Source organism: Micromesistius poutassou (genome assembly GCF_964030765.1).
Source record: "Micromesistius poutassou genome assembly, chromosome: 7".
Classification (NCBI taxonomy): domain Eukaryota; kingdom Metazoa; phylum Chordata; class Actinopteri; order Gadiformes; family Gadidae; genus Micromesistius; species Micromesistius poutassou.
Window position 1 is genome coordinate 3,129,948 of NC_140277.1, and position 14,194 is coordinate 3,144,141.

The 14,194-nt window shown below is 50.0% G+C and overlaps 1 protein-coding gene across 1 annotated transcript in view; it reads right to left on the reverse strand.

Moving 5' to 3' along the window:
- Positions 1-3,730: 3,730 nt before the first annotated feature.
- Positions 3,731-14,194, reverse strand: part of lyst (lysosomal trafficking regulator) — a 59,038-nt gene continuing 48,574 nt past the window's right edge. Inside the window, exons 43-53 of the mRNA XM_084470958.1 lie at positions 13,988-14,128; positions 13,476-13,693; positions 11,878-12,108; positions 11,241-11,430; positions 10,865-11,001; positions 9,972-10,070; positions 8,530-8,669; positions 8,209-8,306; positions 7,798-7,954; positions 7,439-7,510; positions 3,731-6,741 (exon numbers count right to left, since the gene is read on the reverse strand). Coding sequence (XP_084327084.1) covers positions 6,603-6,741; positions 7,439-7,510; positions 7,798-7,954; positions 8,209-8,306; positions 8,530-8,669; positions 9,972-10,070; positions 10,865-11,001; positions 11,241-11,430; positions 11,878-12,108; positions 13,476-13,693; positions 13,988-14,128 — 1,622 coding nt within the window. The 3' untranslated portion in view covers positions 3,731-6,602. The remainder of the gene's footprint in view (positions 6,742-7,438; positions 7,511-7,797; positions 7,955-8,208; positions 8,307-8,529; positions 8,670-9,971; positions 10,071-10,864; positions 11,002-11,240; positions 11,431-11,877; positions 12,109-13,475; positions 13,694-13,987; positions 14,129-14,194) is intronic.

Sequence of the window (14,194 nt, forward strand, 5' to 3'; positions counted from 1 at the left end):
TCCCCTTAATATATCTCATCTGTATTTAGTGATACATTTTTGATGTGGTATGTTTTATTTCATCCTGAATAACTTATATCCAGGCTGTTACAGAGTGCAACAGTCTTTAACAGAGAGCTGTAACAGAGTGCTACAGTCTTTAACAGAGAGCTGTAACAGAGTCATACAGTCTTTTACAGAGTGCTGTTACAGAGTACTGTTACAGAGTGCTGTTACAGAGTGCCGTTACAGAGTGATATGGTCTGTTACAGAGTACTGTTACAGAGTGCTGTTACAGAGTACTGTTACAGAGTGCTATGGTCTGTTACAGAGTGCTGCTACAGAGTGCTATGGTCTGTTACAGAGTGCTGTTATGATGTTACAGAGTGATATGGTCTGTTACAGAGTGCTGTTACAGAGTGCTGTTACAGAGTACTGTTACAGAGTGCTGTTACAGAGTGCTATGGTCTGTTACAGAGTACTGTTACAGAGTACTGTTACAGAGTGCTGTTACAGAGTGCTGTTACAGAGTGCTATGGTCTGTTACAGAGTGCTGTTACAGAGTGCTATGGTATGTTACAGAGTGCTGTTACAGAGTGCTATGGTATGTTACAGAGTGCTGTTACAGAGTGCTATCTCTGACAGAGTGCAAGGAGTTGTGATCTGTGCTTGTCAGGTGTGTCTGACAGTCAAGTCACCAACTCAACTTCTTGCAGTAATTGTTTCTGTCTGGGAGTCAGTTGAATGGCCTGTCAAATGTGCCTGAAGGGTTTTCTGAAAATATAACTCAAACAAAATTACTCAAAATGTATTAGGCTTTCATTATTGAACACAAAAAGAGGCACGTTATGCACACCGTTTCTTTCTTATAGAAATTAAGATTGATCATTTTCACTAACAGCATGCCTACAATCCAATCAATTTTTATGTGAAACCATTCAGTTTAAAGAAGACATTACTCTGTGTGTAAATACAAACGTTTACACTTAAAAGAGGATCCTATACCTTTATTCATTCTTGAATCTTGATCCAATATGCCTACCCTCTACCTGCTCCTAAATGACACGTCATCGGATTCACTGTAAATCCCTTTGGATAAGAGCATCTGGTAAATTATGTAAATGAATGTAAATAAACACACGAGGGCCACTAGTGGAACAGGTGGTGCGGGGCTACCTTTATCCGGTCCATGCAGGCCTCCATCTTCAGCTGTTCCACCGCTTTCCTGGCTTGGGAGATGCTGGCTGTGCTGTTGTTGACGACGCAGTCCTTCATGGTGCTGCTGGCGTGTTCGACACAAACAACGCGGTTACGATAAGACGCACCCGCCCCTCCCCCTAGAGGATCCCCCCCCCCCCGATCCTGACTGGGGGCCCTAGAGTCTGCAGAGCCCCGTTTCTGTCCCTCTAGTACAGCGATTCCACACCGGCCCGTCCGTGGACCCGTTAGAACCGGGCCTTGAACATTTTTCCAGAAAAAGCTATATATATTCTTTTTTTGTCTTTGCACTACTTTTGTGTTTATTTAAGTCTCAGGTGACTTTTTCTTGTGTTTCTCTTATAAACTGTATTATTTTTATATTATTGCATTGTTGAAGGGAGCCTGAGACTCAGGCATTTCATTGCTGTTGCTTTGATTGTTGTGAATATGACAAATAAAACATCTTGAAACACAGCCACATCTTTTGTTAAAAAAAAATAATGCATCTTACAATTAAGGCATTCAAATTGACTACCGGTCCTCCAATTTTTTTTCATGAATATACCGGTCCTTTGAACAAAAAAGGTTGAGTACCCCCTGCTCCAGCGCGATGCCTCCCTCCTCCCCCCTCGCTGCCGTGTAGGGGGTGTTTTTAGGGGCAGTCGGGAGCAGCAGCAGAGGGATGCAGAAGCGTTACACACAAATACGCACCGGTTGTAATATCTCCCAGAGGGATTGAATCAGCGTCATTCATGATTGTATCCGCTCCACTTGAGAAGTAATGTGGACCTGATTCTTATGGGACAGGCCTCAACAGAGGAACCACTTAATGGTTGTGGTTGCTCGGTTTTTCTGTCTTCTGTTTTTAGCAATCGATTTGCATTTAAAAAACGTAGGGATTGGAACCTGTGACCGGTCCAACAACGGTGTACTATCTCGCAGCAGCTGAGGCTATATATAGGCTGGAGTTGCACGTTAAAGTCTGGCTATGCAGAACCGATTTATTTACTCATTGCTCATTCTGGAGATGAATAGAGCTCCAAAGTGTGCTGTTTAATACCACAGGGGGTGCACCGTTTTGAGGTATGGGGAAGAACGAAATAATCTGTGGAAACAGGTGTGGTTTGTTCATGCATTGAAACAAGCAGGCTTGTAAGCCCCACTCTGTGGTAATACATTTTAAATATTTATAAGAAACAAACCTCGCACAACATCACAGATCGATAAGGAGCCAAAATGACCATTCTTACATACAGGCCGATTGGTTAATTTTCCCAGCACCTGTTAAATCCTTAATGTGTCTAATTAAACGGGTTTGGGCAGTGCTGGGGTAAAACCGGTATTCAGTGGAATCCCCCTCTCAGGTCGCACCCCGAAATGGCCATGATGAAACCAAGAGGGATCCAAGCTTTACCAGAACACCCCCCACTGAAACCACAAGGCCCTTCATTTGTGCCCTATTCCCAATTAACCACAAAGGCCAGTGGTGCTATCCAAGTCATCCCCCAGTCGCCTGCTCCATGACACGCGACCACCAGGCCTGTTCCCCAGTACAGTGTTCTCCATTAAACAAGGCGTTCTCCTGCACGGCTCCATCCTAAAGCCATCACACACGATGCGGCCCTCATCAGCACCGCTCAACACAGACGCATCCCACGCTCCTCTAAAACGCCTTGTTTTGGGTACACAAAAATGATAAATCGATGATATTTCAGTCATCGCAGAACGACTGAATCTACGTGCGGGATAATGCAGGCAATGCGCCACCACCTACCTGAAATGTGTGTGTGTGCCAGCGATTCCAATGTGGAGAATTCCGGATTGACTCCACCCAACCGAGCTGTCAAATGTTCAAAACGAGCAGAAGGCTGAGGAAAAAGGAAATCCCGCTTACGTTGCTTTCATCCAAAAAAAAAAACGATCCGCGGCGTGGACTGAGATTCCCCCGACAGCGCTCAGCAGTGCCTCGCCTTATAACGAATCGTGCAATCACGCATATTCCGTTTAGCGAGAGGAATCCGAATGGGCAGACCTGGAAGGCACCACGGACGGACCTGGAGTGTATTACGCACGCAGCAGCAGGGGGAATCTCTCGATGACGAGCCAATATGTGGGGCAGGAACCAAGCATCAACCTGGAGGTCCAACGGCAGCCTGTGTACAGTGTGTGTGTGTGTGTGTGTGTGTGTGTGTGTGTGTGTGTGTGCGCGCCTCCATATGTGTGTGTGTTTTCGTGTGTGTGTGTGTGTGTGTGTGTGTGTGTGTGATATCGAGATCTCTCTCGGCTCCATCCCTGCAGAACACGCTACAGATTTGGAGGTCTCCCAATTTTATAGCGGACCAGCTTCGACAGCATTGTTTTCCCTGATTAGCCCAGGGAATTTACCGAGTTTGACCGATACATTCGTTGTTTTGGATTATTGACAAAAAAATGTTTTCCTTGACCAAAAGGGCAATAAAAAAAAAGTTGTATTATTAAAAAGTCAAAGCAGACATGTTGCGTAATGTTTCCAATATGTTTATATTTATAGCCTAATAGTCTAATCATTGAATCACTCAAAAACCTAAAACATGACCTTATTGCTGAATCTTCAGAACAGATTTTAATGTTGATGCTAATTTGGAAACAGGCCATTTTGGATCCAACGTGAGTATGTGGAGGAGACAGGCGCTCTTAGATCTGCAACAAAACACTAAACGGTCCAAAACATAAACACACTTATTCAGTTTTCCACTTCTCCCTGTATATATTTTTCCCCTCCATTTTCTCAACACAACATTCGTAACAACCTCATACGTGTAATAGTTCACAAGAGCCAGTTGTAGAAAGGGTGTCAGCAGGGAAATGTACATCAGGACAGCACAGTGAAACCATTGTAAACTTCCGCAGAGCCATCGTACAAATAAGGAACATCAAAATGGCCTCTTGCAAGCAGGTAACAAGAGTTCAGTCTGGTACTCCAGGATAGAGGTGAAGCCGACAAAGACTGGGGGAAAAAGGCATGACAACACCATGGAATGCTAAGGAACTTTCCCTTTCTCCTAACTCATTTGATTCATATTTAGAATTGCAATACAATACAAAATTCTTTCTCAGTTGACCACAAAAAGGCAAAACACATTTAAATGCTTGTCCCGATGAAAACGTTGGAATTATGGATACGGTTACCGAAACAATCAAGTTAACAATTATTGGTTACTTTTTCCATTGCACGTTATAACAAAATTCATCGCGGTCGTCCATCGATCCGCTGTATCGCATTTCTGCTCGGACCGTATTGTTGAAATACTATCGTGGTCTTCACGTACCCACCACATCGCCGGTCAGTAGCAGGCCGCAGATTAAACTGCAGCCCGGCGGCCAGGTAAGGGTAAAAGTGCTTCAAAATCTTCCATTTCACTCACGAAAAAAACAACAGAGAACCACAAAACAAATAGTGAAAGTGCAGAGAACGAATGACACAGGGAATATAGGGATGTTTGATTGTGTTTCAACTCCGCGGATAAGACGGCGCTCCAATCACTTCACCGCCTCGACTGAAGAGAAGTTGTTACATGTTGTAATAAAAAACTAAAGAAGACATATTAAGCAGTATGGGTGGATAATGAACAGAACAGCAGGAGGGTGGTGGGTGGGGGTCACCCTGGTTAGTTGTGATCTCCTTTTTGCTCATTTAATAGAGCCACTTACCACCACCACCCCGCCCGCCCCGCCCGCCCTTCAGAAGTCCTTCACCACACCCCTTAACTGAATGCCTGGTGTCCACTATCCAGGTTCACACACACACACACACACACACACACACACACACACACACACACACACACACACACACACACACACACACACACACACACACACACACACACACACACACACACACACACACACACACAGTGACCACACGGCGCCACAATGGCGTCCAACGTTGGTTTAGCGAGTACATCGCCTTCCTCGGGTCCGGCTTTCTACAGGTCGTCTTCAGCCGTCTCCGAGGCGTGGGCTCCAGAGAGGGACAGGAGGCAAGAGGCGGGGCCCTGGAGCGGTGTCTTCCTCTTGGCCGCGGAGACACCGAATCAAACCACAGGCGCTGCGTCGGCCCGAAAGCAGGACGGGGAGAAGAAGGCATGACAGCGAGAGTCAGGGATCGACCAAGGCAGGCCTGACGCGGGAATGCAGAAGGAGAAAACGCCCCCCCCCCCCCCCCCCCGCTTGAGGGTGTGCATGCACACGCAAGCACACACACAAGACACATAGTGTGCTCACACATGCCCTGCAAACCACATAAATAGACACGCACACACACACACACACACACACACACATACCATCATCATCGTCATCAACATTCCTACATGCGAAACAGTCCGAAAAAACACACGGAACAACGCAAACAAAACTAATATCTCCCGGCCCCTGGCAGGTTTGTACACATATACATATCTCCATCTATGTACACCGATAGATACAAAGATATATATATAAAGCTATAGTGTTCAGCCTTGAGAAGGGCACCGTCCCGCTCCTTCCAGGGCAGCCCCTCTCGCCAGGGCAGGCCTCGGTCCACAGCCTCTCCGCCGCAGCCTTGATTCACCCCAGGCTGGTCCCAGTGCCACACCCCTGGCTGGTCCCAGTGCCACACCCCAGGCTGGTCCCAGTGCCACACCCCAGGCTGGTCCCAGTGCCACACCCCAGGCTGGTCCCAGTGCCACACCCCAGGCTGGTCCCAGTGCCACACCCCAGGCTGGTCCCAGTGCCACACCCCAGGCTGGTCGCAGTGCCTCACGACGGCTAGTCTCAGCGTTACACCCCTGGATGAGTGAGGGGTGTGGGGGGGGGGGGGGCGGGGAGGCTGGGGGGCGGGGGAGAGCATCCAGACTGCGGCGAGCTCGGCCCCCTCCTTGTAGCAGCTTCCCCGAGACGGCGACAGTCGACGGCATCAATCGGTGAGATCGAAGGGTGCGAGCTGGCTCGCCTCAGTGAGACTCAAAATGCCAAACTGAGACGGACGGATCACTGCGGCGGCGACGTAGAAAGACTCCATTTCGGCCCTGGACCCGAGCCTCGCCTTATCCTCATTCCTCGCGCTCTATAAATTATATATACATGTCTAATACTACAGCCGCCACGGTTCCCTGCCGGGCCATAGCTCTGGAACAGTTTGTGTCCGACCAGCGATGGCTGCGATGGCTTCAGCTTCGATCGGGAGGATCGCGTATCGCGTACCGCATACACCCTCTTCCAGAGACGAGGAAGAGGAGAGACTGACAGGGGGGAGGGTGGAGGGGGGAGGGCGGGGCCATGCAGAGGGGGAGGCGGGGGGCAGGGCCACGTGCATGGGACAGCTGCTGCAGCAGGAGCAGTAGTAGTAGCAGTGGTGGTGGTTGGTGGTGAGGAGAGGAGCCGCAGCAGCGACGGGGACCTCAGCCGGCGGCGTAGCTGCTGAGGAAGGAGTAGAACATGGGCAGCTTCATGCGCTGCTGGTCCCGCCGGCACCAGGCCATCACCGTGCCCTCGCTGTTGGCCGTGTACAGGTGGTGGCCGTCGCAGGAGTACGTCAGGCTGGAAGAGAGAGGGACAGGGGTTGGAGCCACGCACACAACTTCAGGGCATTTTATTTATTTTTATTTTATTTTTTTATTTTTATTTCATTTATATATTTATTTTTTTATTGCAGAGTAAGACGGGGAGGTATGGGAGAGAGAGGTGAAGACATGCCGCAAAGGACCACGCGCAGGAATCAAACCCTGGTTTCTGCGGTAAGGACTGGGCCTTAATGGTACACGCTCTACCAGGTGAACCACCAGGGTGCATTTTATTTTGACCTTTTTTTCCAAAGCGAGCATACACACATTCTCGCAGTTAGGGCGCGGCGTCTCGCTCAGGGACACCTCGACACTCGGCTAGGAGGAGCCGGGGATCGAACTAGCGACCTTTGTGTTACTAGTGAACCCGCTCTACTTTCTGAGCTGACCGACACTGAGACGAACCGCCCTCAGAGGGAGCGGGGGTCTCTGTTGAACTGCCTGGTTTCTGATTGGTTGTAAACAAGCATTTTGAAATGATTTCACAAACTCAACGCGAGCTGTTGAAATCATTTCGTCGACCAAGTCTCCTCTCATTTCACTCTTTGGGCCTTATTTTAGAAACGCGTTTGGAACGACATCATTTGTGTTGTTTTGGTGCCTGTGGTCTCAGCGGTGCTCTCATGTGTTCATGTAATGAGGCAGAGAGGAGGGGGGAGCAGAGCCCGGGGTACCTGATGATGGGTTTGCTGGACTTGGGGAAGGTGATCTCTCTCACCGGCTTCAGATCCCACGTGCTCCACAACCTAGAGGCGCCCGCGGCACAAGACACACACAGTGACTCAACCGCGTGAAACACGCAGGTTACACACACACGCACACACACGTAGTTACACAGGCAGTAACACGTGTGCACACGCACACATCGTGACACACACGCACGTACACACACACACACACACACACACACACACACACACACGCAGTTACACGCACGCACACAAAAGTGACACATACACACACACACAGTGACACATACACACACACATTGACAAACATGCGCACACACACACACACACACACACCACGTTACCTGACGACGCCGTTCTCCAGCCCCCCGGCGATGACGTTGACGGACACGCCCTCGGGCTGGTTGGAGAACGCCACGGAGCAGATGATCTCCCGGCAGTGGACGTGGCCAATCAGGTCGCCGTTCACCGTCCACAGGCGCAGGTCACTGCCGCCGCCCACTGGACGCGGCCGGGGACGAAGCAGAGGGTCACATGCTGTGTGTGTGTGTGTGTGTGTGTGTGTGTGTGTGTGTGTGTGTTTTGCTGTGTGTGTGTTTTGGTATGTGTGTGTGTTTGACGTGTGTATGTGCATGTGTGGGAGCGTGTGTGTGTGTGTGTGTGTGTGTGTGTGTGTGTTGTGTGTGTGTGTGTGTGTGTGTGTGTGCATGCGTGCATGCGTTGGTGCGTGTGTGTTGGTCTGTCTGTCCTCTCACCTGAGTCACAGACGGTGGCGATGTCCCCGGTTGTCTCACTGCCAGACACGGCCGTCACCGGACTCTTGTGGCCCGTGAGGCTCTGGACGTAGCACAGCCTGTAGCAGCGCCGCGGGGAGACGTCACGGTTAGTGCTAAGTAGCGTTAGCATTCATGTAGCTCTCTTTACTAACATCTTGCACCACTGAATTCAGTTATTATGTCATTCAGGAGCAGGAAAAGGGGTTAAGGGCTTCTTGCTCAAGGATGCCTACCCCACCACCCACCCCATGCTATGCCAACAGCAGGTGTTATTTCCGGGGGGGGGGGGGGGGTGTGTACCTGTTGAGGTCCCAGAGGATGCAGGTGCCGTCCTGGCTGACGCTGATGAGGATGCTGTAGGGCTTGCAGACGAACAGGCCCGTCACCTCGCCCGTGTGGCCGTACAGGTGCACCTGGCTCTCCACCTCCATCTCCGACGGCTGGGTAATACAACAAATAAACAGACTGCATTTATATAGTGCTTTTCTAACCAGTGGCCGCTCAAAACGCTTTACAATATCGCCTAACGTTCACCCATTCATGCACACATTCACACACCGACTGCGGTGTCAACCACGCGAGGCGACAGCCAGCTGGTCAGGAGCTGGCTGGGTGAGGTGTCTTGCCCAGGGACACCTCGACACCCAGCTAGGAGGAGCCGGGGATCAAACAAGCAACCTTGCGGGTGCCAGCCGACCCTGCTCTACCTCCTGAGCCACATGCCGCCCCATACAGGCCAGAGGTCAGCCAGAGGTCAGAACCACACACACACGCTTCCACAAATAAACCCAAAATGTACAGATTTAGAGAAACCGTTCAAACAGTCAAACGGTTCCATCTCGGTATCAGAGGTTTAGTAAAGCGTTGTGTTGTTAGGTCTGCAGTCCCTCCTTTTAGTCCTCTTCACATTGAGCCAGAGAGACTCACACATCCAGCGCTGTAGTGCGCGGTTGAATTGAACACTCAACGCGACGATGGAGCCTTTACTGCCTGTAGTGTTCGGGGTACTAGACCTTCGTCAGATGGGCCTCCGCCACACCGGCACCAGCTCACAGTCTGCTGGCGGCTGGTGGTTAGTGGGTTAGTCACCAGGTAGCACAGCCAAAGATCACTGAAAACCGCCCCGGCTCCGTGCCTCCTGAGCGAGGACTCGGGACGATCACGTGCGCCTCCAGGGCGGAGGTGCCGTACGCGATTACAGATGATTCACAGCTGGAATGACCCTGAGCGTTGTAGCGTGGTGATGGAGTCAGAGGAAGAGGCGGAGGGTGGGGGAGGGGAGCAGTGGATGATAGATGGTGGGTGGATGCTCAGGTGGAGGTGGAAGGCTGGAGTGGAGACTCAACCTGTACTACTAGGACTGAATATTGTAGTAGTGCTGCTGTATCCCGCTGGTCATTCTGATTTAAATATCAGGAGGCCCATAAGACTCTTTCTCTCTCTCTATATCCATCTATCCCTCTCTCTACCCCCCCAAACCATCCCCACACACACTGGACAATGTGCAATTCCGTGATATTATGTGCAATATTGCTCACTTTTTATTGACTTATTCGATTGACCTTTGAGGGGGAACGGCATAAAGTGATGACACCCCAACAAAAACCGTCCATGCAGTTCTGCCACTTGGGTTACAGGAGGCAGAACAGGCCGAGAGAGGATCCCATTGGCTGGGAGGAGAATCGTGCTTACGGCTGGAGAGGTAGCGGGCGGGTGGGTGGACCGTTTCCATAGCAACCTACCGTTGTGCTGGTGAAGCGGTTGCTGTAGGCGGTGATGACTCCACACTTGCTACCTGTGAAGAGCTGACAGCCGTCAGGCACCCAGGCACAGCTCGTCACCTGGTGGGGAGGGGGGGGAGAGAGAGAGAGAGAGGGAGAGAGGGAGAGAGAGAGAGAGATGGAGAGAGAACATGCAAGAGGGACACACAGAGAGAATGTGAGAATAGAGCGAGAGAGCGATCAAGTTACACACACACAGAGAGAGAGAGAGAGAGAGAGAGAGAGAGAGAGAGAGAGAGAGAGAGAGAGAGAGAGAGAGAGAGAGAGAGAGAGAGAGAGAGAGAGAGAGAGAGAGAGAGAGAGAGAGAGAGAGAGAGAGAGAGAGAGAGAGAGAGAGAATGAGAGTGATATAGGGAGAGAGAGAGAAATAAAGAGAATGAGAATAAGAATGAGGGTGAGAGAGAAAGAAAGGACAGAAGGAGAAGGGGCGAGGGGGCTTAATTTTCCACTGCTTCTTTCCAGGGGAATCCTCCAGTTAAGGGGTACATAAACCACCTGTGTGTGTGTGTGTGTACGTGTGGAATGTATGTGTGGACTGTATGTGTGTGTAATGTATGTGCTTCTGTGTGTGGATTATAAGTGCTTGTGCATGTGTGTATGTGGATTGTATGGGTGTGTGTATGTGTTGATTGTATGTTTATGTGTGTGTGTACATGTGTGTTGATTGTATGGATGTGTATGTGTGTACGTGTGTACGTGTATGTGTGATGATTGTGTGTGTGTGTGTGTGTGTGTGTGTGTGTGTGTGTGTGTGTGTGTGTGTGTGTGTGTGTGTGTGTGTGTGTGTGTGTGTGTGTGTGTGTGTGTGTGTGTGTGTGTGAGAGAGAGATACTGCCAGGTGCTGCCAGCCCTACCTGGTGCAGCTGAGAGCACTGGATGAAGTTGATGGGCGGCTCGCTCTGCTTGCTCTTCAGCCGCAGCATGTTGTCAGCGTAGCCCCAGCTCAGGATGGCTGACCACTGGATGTCCGTGCTGTGCATGCTCCTCACGCCTGCACACACATACACACACACACACACACACGGAAAGAGACAAAGAGAAAAAGATAAAAAAGAAAGACAGAGATTTTAATAAGACAAAAGCTATTCTCCACTGAAGGCCTATTGGAGGTTTAGGTTAACACTGCGTTTTAAAACCGGTAACAGAAATGGAAAATCGACCCGGCATGGCTGAACTTGCCGCTGCCTAAAGCGCCGATGGAACAGGGCCATAGGGTGAGGCGAGGCTTACCTTGCTCCTTGCTGTAGATCATCATGAGGCAGAACTTTCGCGACAGGCCGCAGATGGCCCGCGTGGGCAGGGCCAGCAGGGAGCCGAACCGCTCTCCGTGGGGCTGGCTGAAGCAGACCACGGGGTCCGGGGCGCTGGGGGACCCCACGTACTCACCCCACTTCAGCCCCTTGATCCAGGGGAGGGGGCTCTGAGGAGGGGGGGAGCAGGACCAGTGAGAGGGGTGGTGTGTGCATACTGTGTGTGTCCTACTCTAGGCCTTGGTCCTGGAAAGGACCAAGAGTGATTGTGATTGGGTCTTGAGATACGTTTCTTTTTACGTTAAAGGGTGTCAAAAGGAGAACATCAATGTAGTAAGATAGACCATTGTATCAGTTTTTTCCATAAAACCTCCATTGACCATACTTCTTTGACGTTCAACCAATCAAGGCAGGTTTCGCCAGGAGTTTTCTTTTATTTTTACACATTTCTTTAAACATAAGATCTTCAATATTTAGAGCAAAATACAAAAAAAGATCTTAGAAAAAAAAAAGTTACTCAATGTATAGGCCAGCTCTAGAGGCACACACACACACACACACACACACACACACATACACATACACATACATACATACATACATACATACATACATACCGGGTAGACGATCTCCTTGGCCTGCTCGCGGTTCTCCCTGAAGGCGAGCTGCACCAGCAGCCCCATGGCGGCGGGCAGCTCCCCGTCCATCAGGAGCCGCGACCCGGCCCGGCCCACGTGGGTCCCGCTGAACAGCTGCCGGGGGGTCTGGCCGTACGTCTTGATCATGGTCTCCAGGGCCCGCCGCTGCACCGGGTCCTCCACCGCCGACACGTCCATCCCGAAGTAGGTCTGGGGCAACCGGGAGGTCAGGAATCATCAGCACCATCATCATATTCATTATATACATCCTATTACAGTTCATTACACTATGCATGGTGTTAAATGTCATGTTATCATCATGTTATATTTAAGCAATAGATCACGACAGGCCGTGGTATAATGACCGTATATCACTGACTGAAGTGATCTATTGCTTTTATAAAACGGTTACGTAAATATGGCGAAATTAAAGTCATAGACACCCTCAATTTTGAAAAAGCGAGAAAGTCGGAAAAGCATTTTTTTTAACGAATACAGAAAAGTAGTCCCTCCTGGCTGCCGGCAAAGTGTACGGCGGTTGCTATGCAACACACTAGCGTCCTTCAGAGAGAAGGCTAGAGACGGTAGCTTGGTTCGCCGGCAATTTAGCAATTTAGAAGGCTAAATTGCCGGCGACCGTGTGCCTATTGCTTTACAGGCTTTTTTTAGGCTTCAGTGAACTATGCTATCGCTTTTATATATAAATAAACAACAGTTCAAGTTAGGCGTGGAGTGATACTGGACTCTGTAAACTGAACGGGCGTCATAGCTGTGTGTATACGCTCAATATACAACGGTTGGGAACCAATCAGATCGCTTGATTTAGGCCCCCCGTTTTATAAATCCTATTATACATCCAATTATACCTCATCACATTATACATCTAATTATACCTCATCACATTATACATCATATTATCATCAAATTATACATCCTATTATATGTCATGTGCATACAAGCAAGTGTGTCACCATAAAATACAACTATTTGTAGTTGTATTGTTGTTGTTTTACCCGAAAATGGATTACTAGGATAATTTAATCTTGATTACTGTTTACTGATTACTTGATTACTGATTAGTATCAAGCAGGCAGATCCCTTGATTATTAGGTTTATTCAAGTCAACATGAGTCAGACTGGGCTCTGACATTCACATGACAAGTAACCACTAACTACCTATTTAGGGCAGAATATTCTAAAAAGAGTAAAATGCTAGAAAAAAAGAAAATACTAAGAAATATAAAGATTCATATCCTAACAAGCAATGCATATTACAGGGTCATAATATAGCTATTCTAACACCATATTCAATTATTGTTCATTCTATTCCATTTTATACTTCAAAACACTATGCGCCAAGGCAGCGATTGTGCCAGCGATTGTTTCGAAATTAGGTCATTTCAAGCACCATACTGAGCCTACGTTACGGTAGTTATAAGTTATGGGATGTCCTCCCGGCTGGGATACCGGGGCGACATCCCATCCACCACCACTACACCCCCTATCCCGCTCCGTTCTACCCCTCCCCTACCCCCTACCCCCCCCCCCGCCCCAAGGCTTCAACCCGCTCCACGTACGGCGGGGTGGAAGACGTTGATGGCGTGCACGGCGGCGCGGCCCTTCTGCTTGAGGCCGAACACCAGGTCGATCCACTGGCACAGCGTGTGGGACACCTGGTCCGACTCCAGCGCCTGGCGGTGGATCAGGACGAAGAGCCGCGGGTCGTTGCGGGCCCAGGGCGGCAGGTTCACGTGGTTCACCCGCTCGCTGTTCTGACGCACGCCGAAGTCGAACCCTGGGAGGAGGGAGGGGAGGGGAGGGGTCAAGGGTCACGGCGAAGGTGGTCATGTCGTTTGAGTGTAAGTCGCTTTTGGATAAAAGCTTCTGCTAAATGCCCTGAATGTACAAGTGCACTGACCGGTGTTATGACCTGATATGGGCAAACTCTACCTTGCTATGCGTCCCCCCCCCCCTCTACTATTTCATCATTCTGCATGACCCCGCCCCCTAGGTCTCCTACTTTCTCAGTGGCCCCGCCCCCCCACCTGTCCTACCTCCTCAGTGGCCCCGCCCCCTGGGGGTCTCCTACCTTCTCGGTTGACCAGGAACTCTGGCAGGTAGAAGAACTCGGGGATGAGCTCCTTGACGTCGGTCATGGACTCGAAGGAGGAGAGACGCCAGGTGGTGTTCATGGAGTGGAAGGTGCGGTCGGGGATATCAAAGCTCTGGTCTGGGGGAGGAGGGGCCCAAGACACACTTAATTACAAACAGCCCCCGCAACTCTTTTAAAATCGCC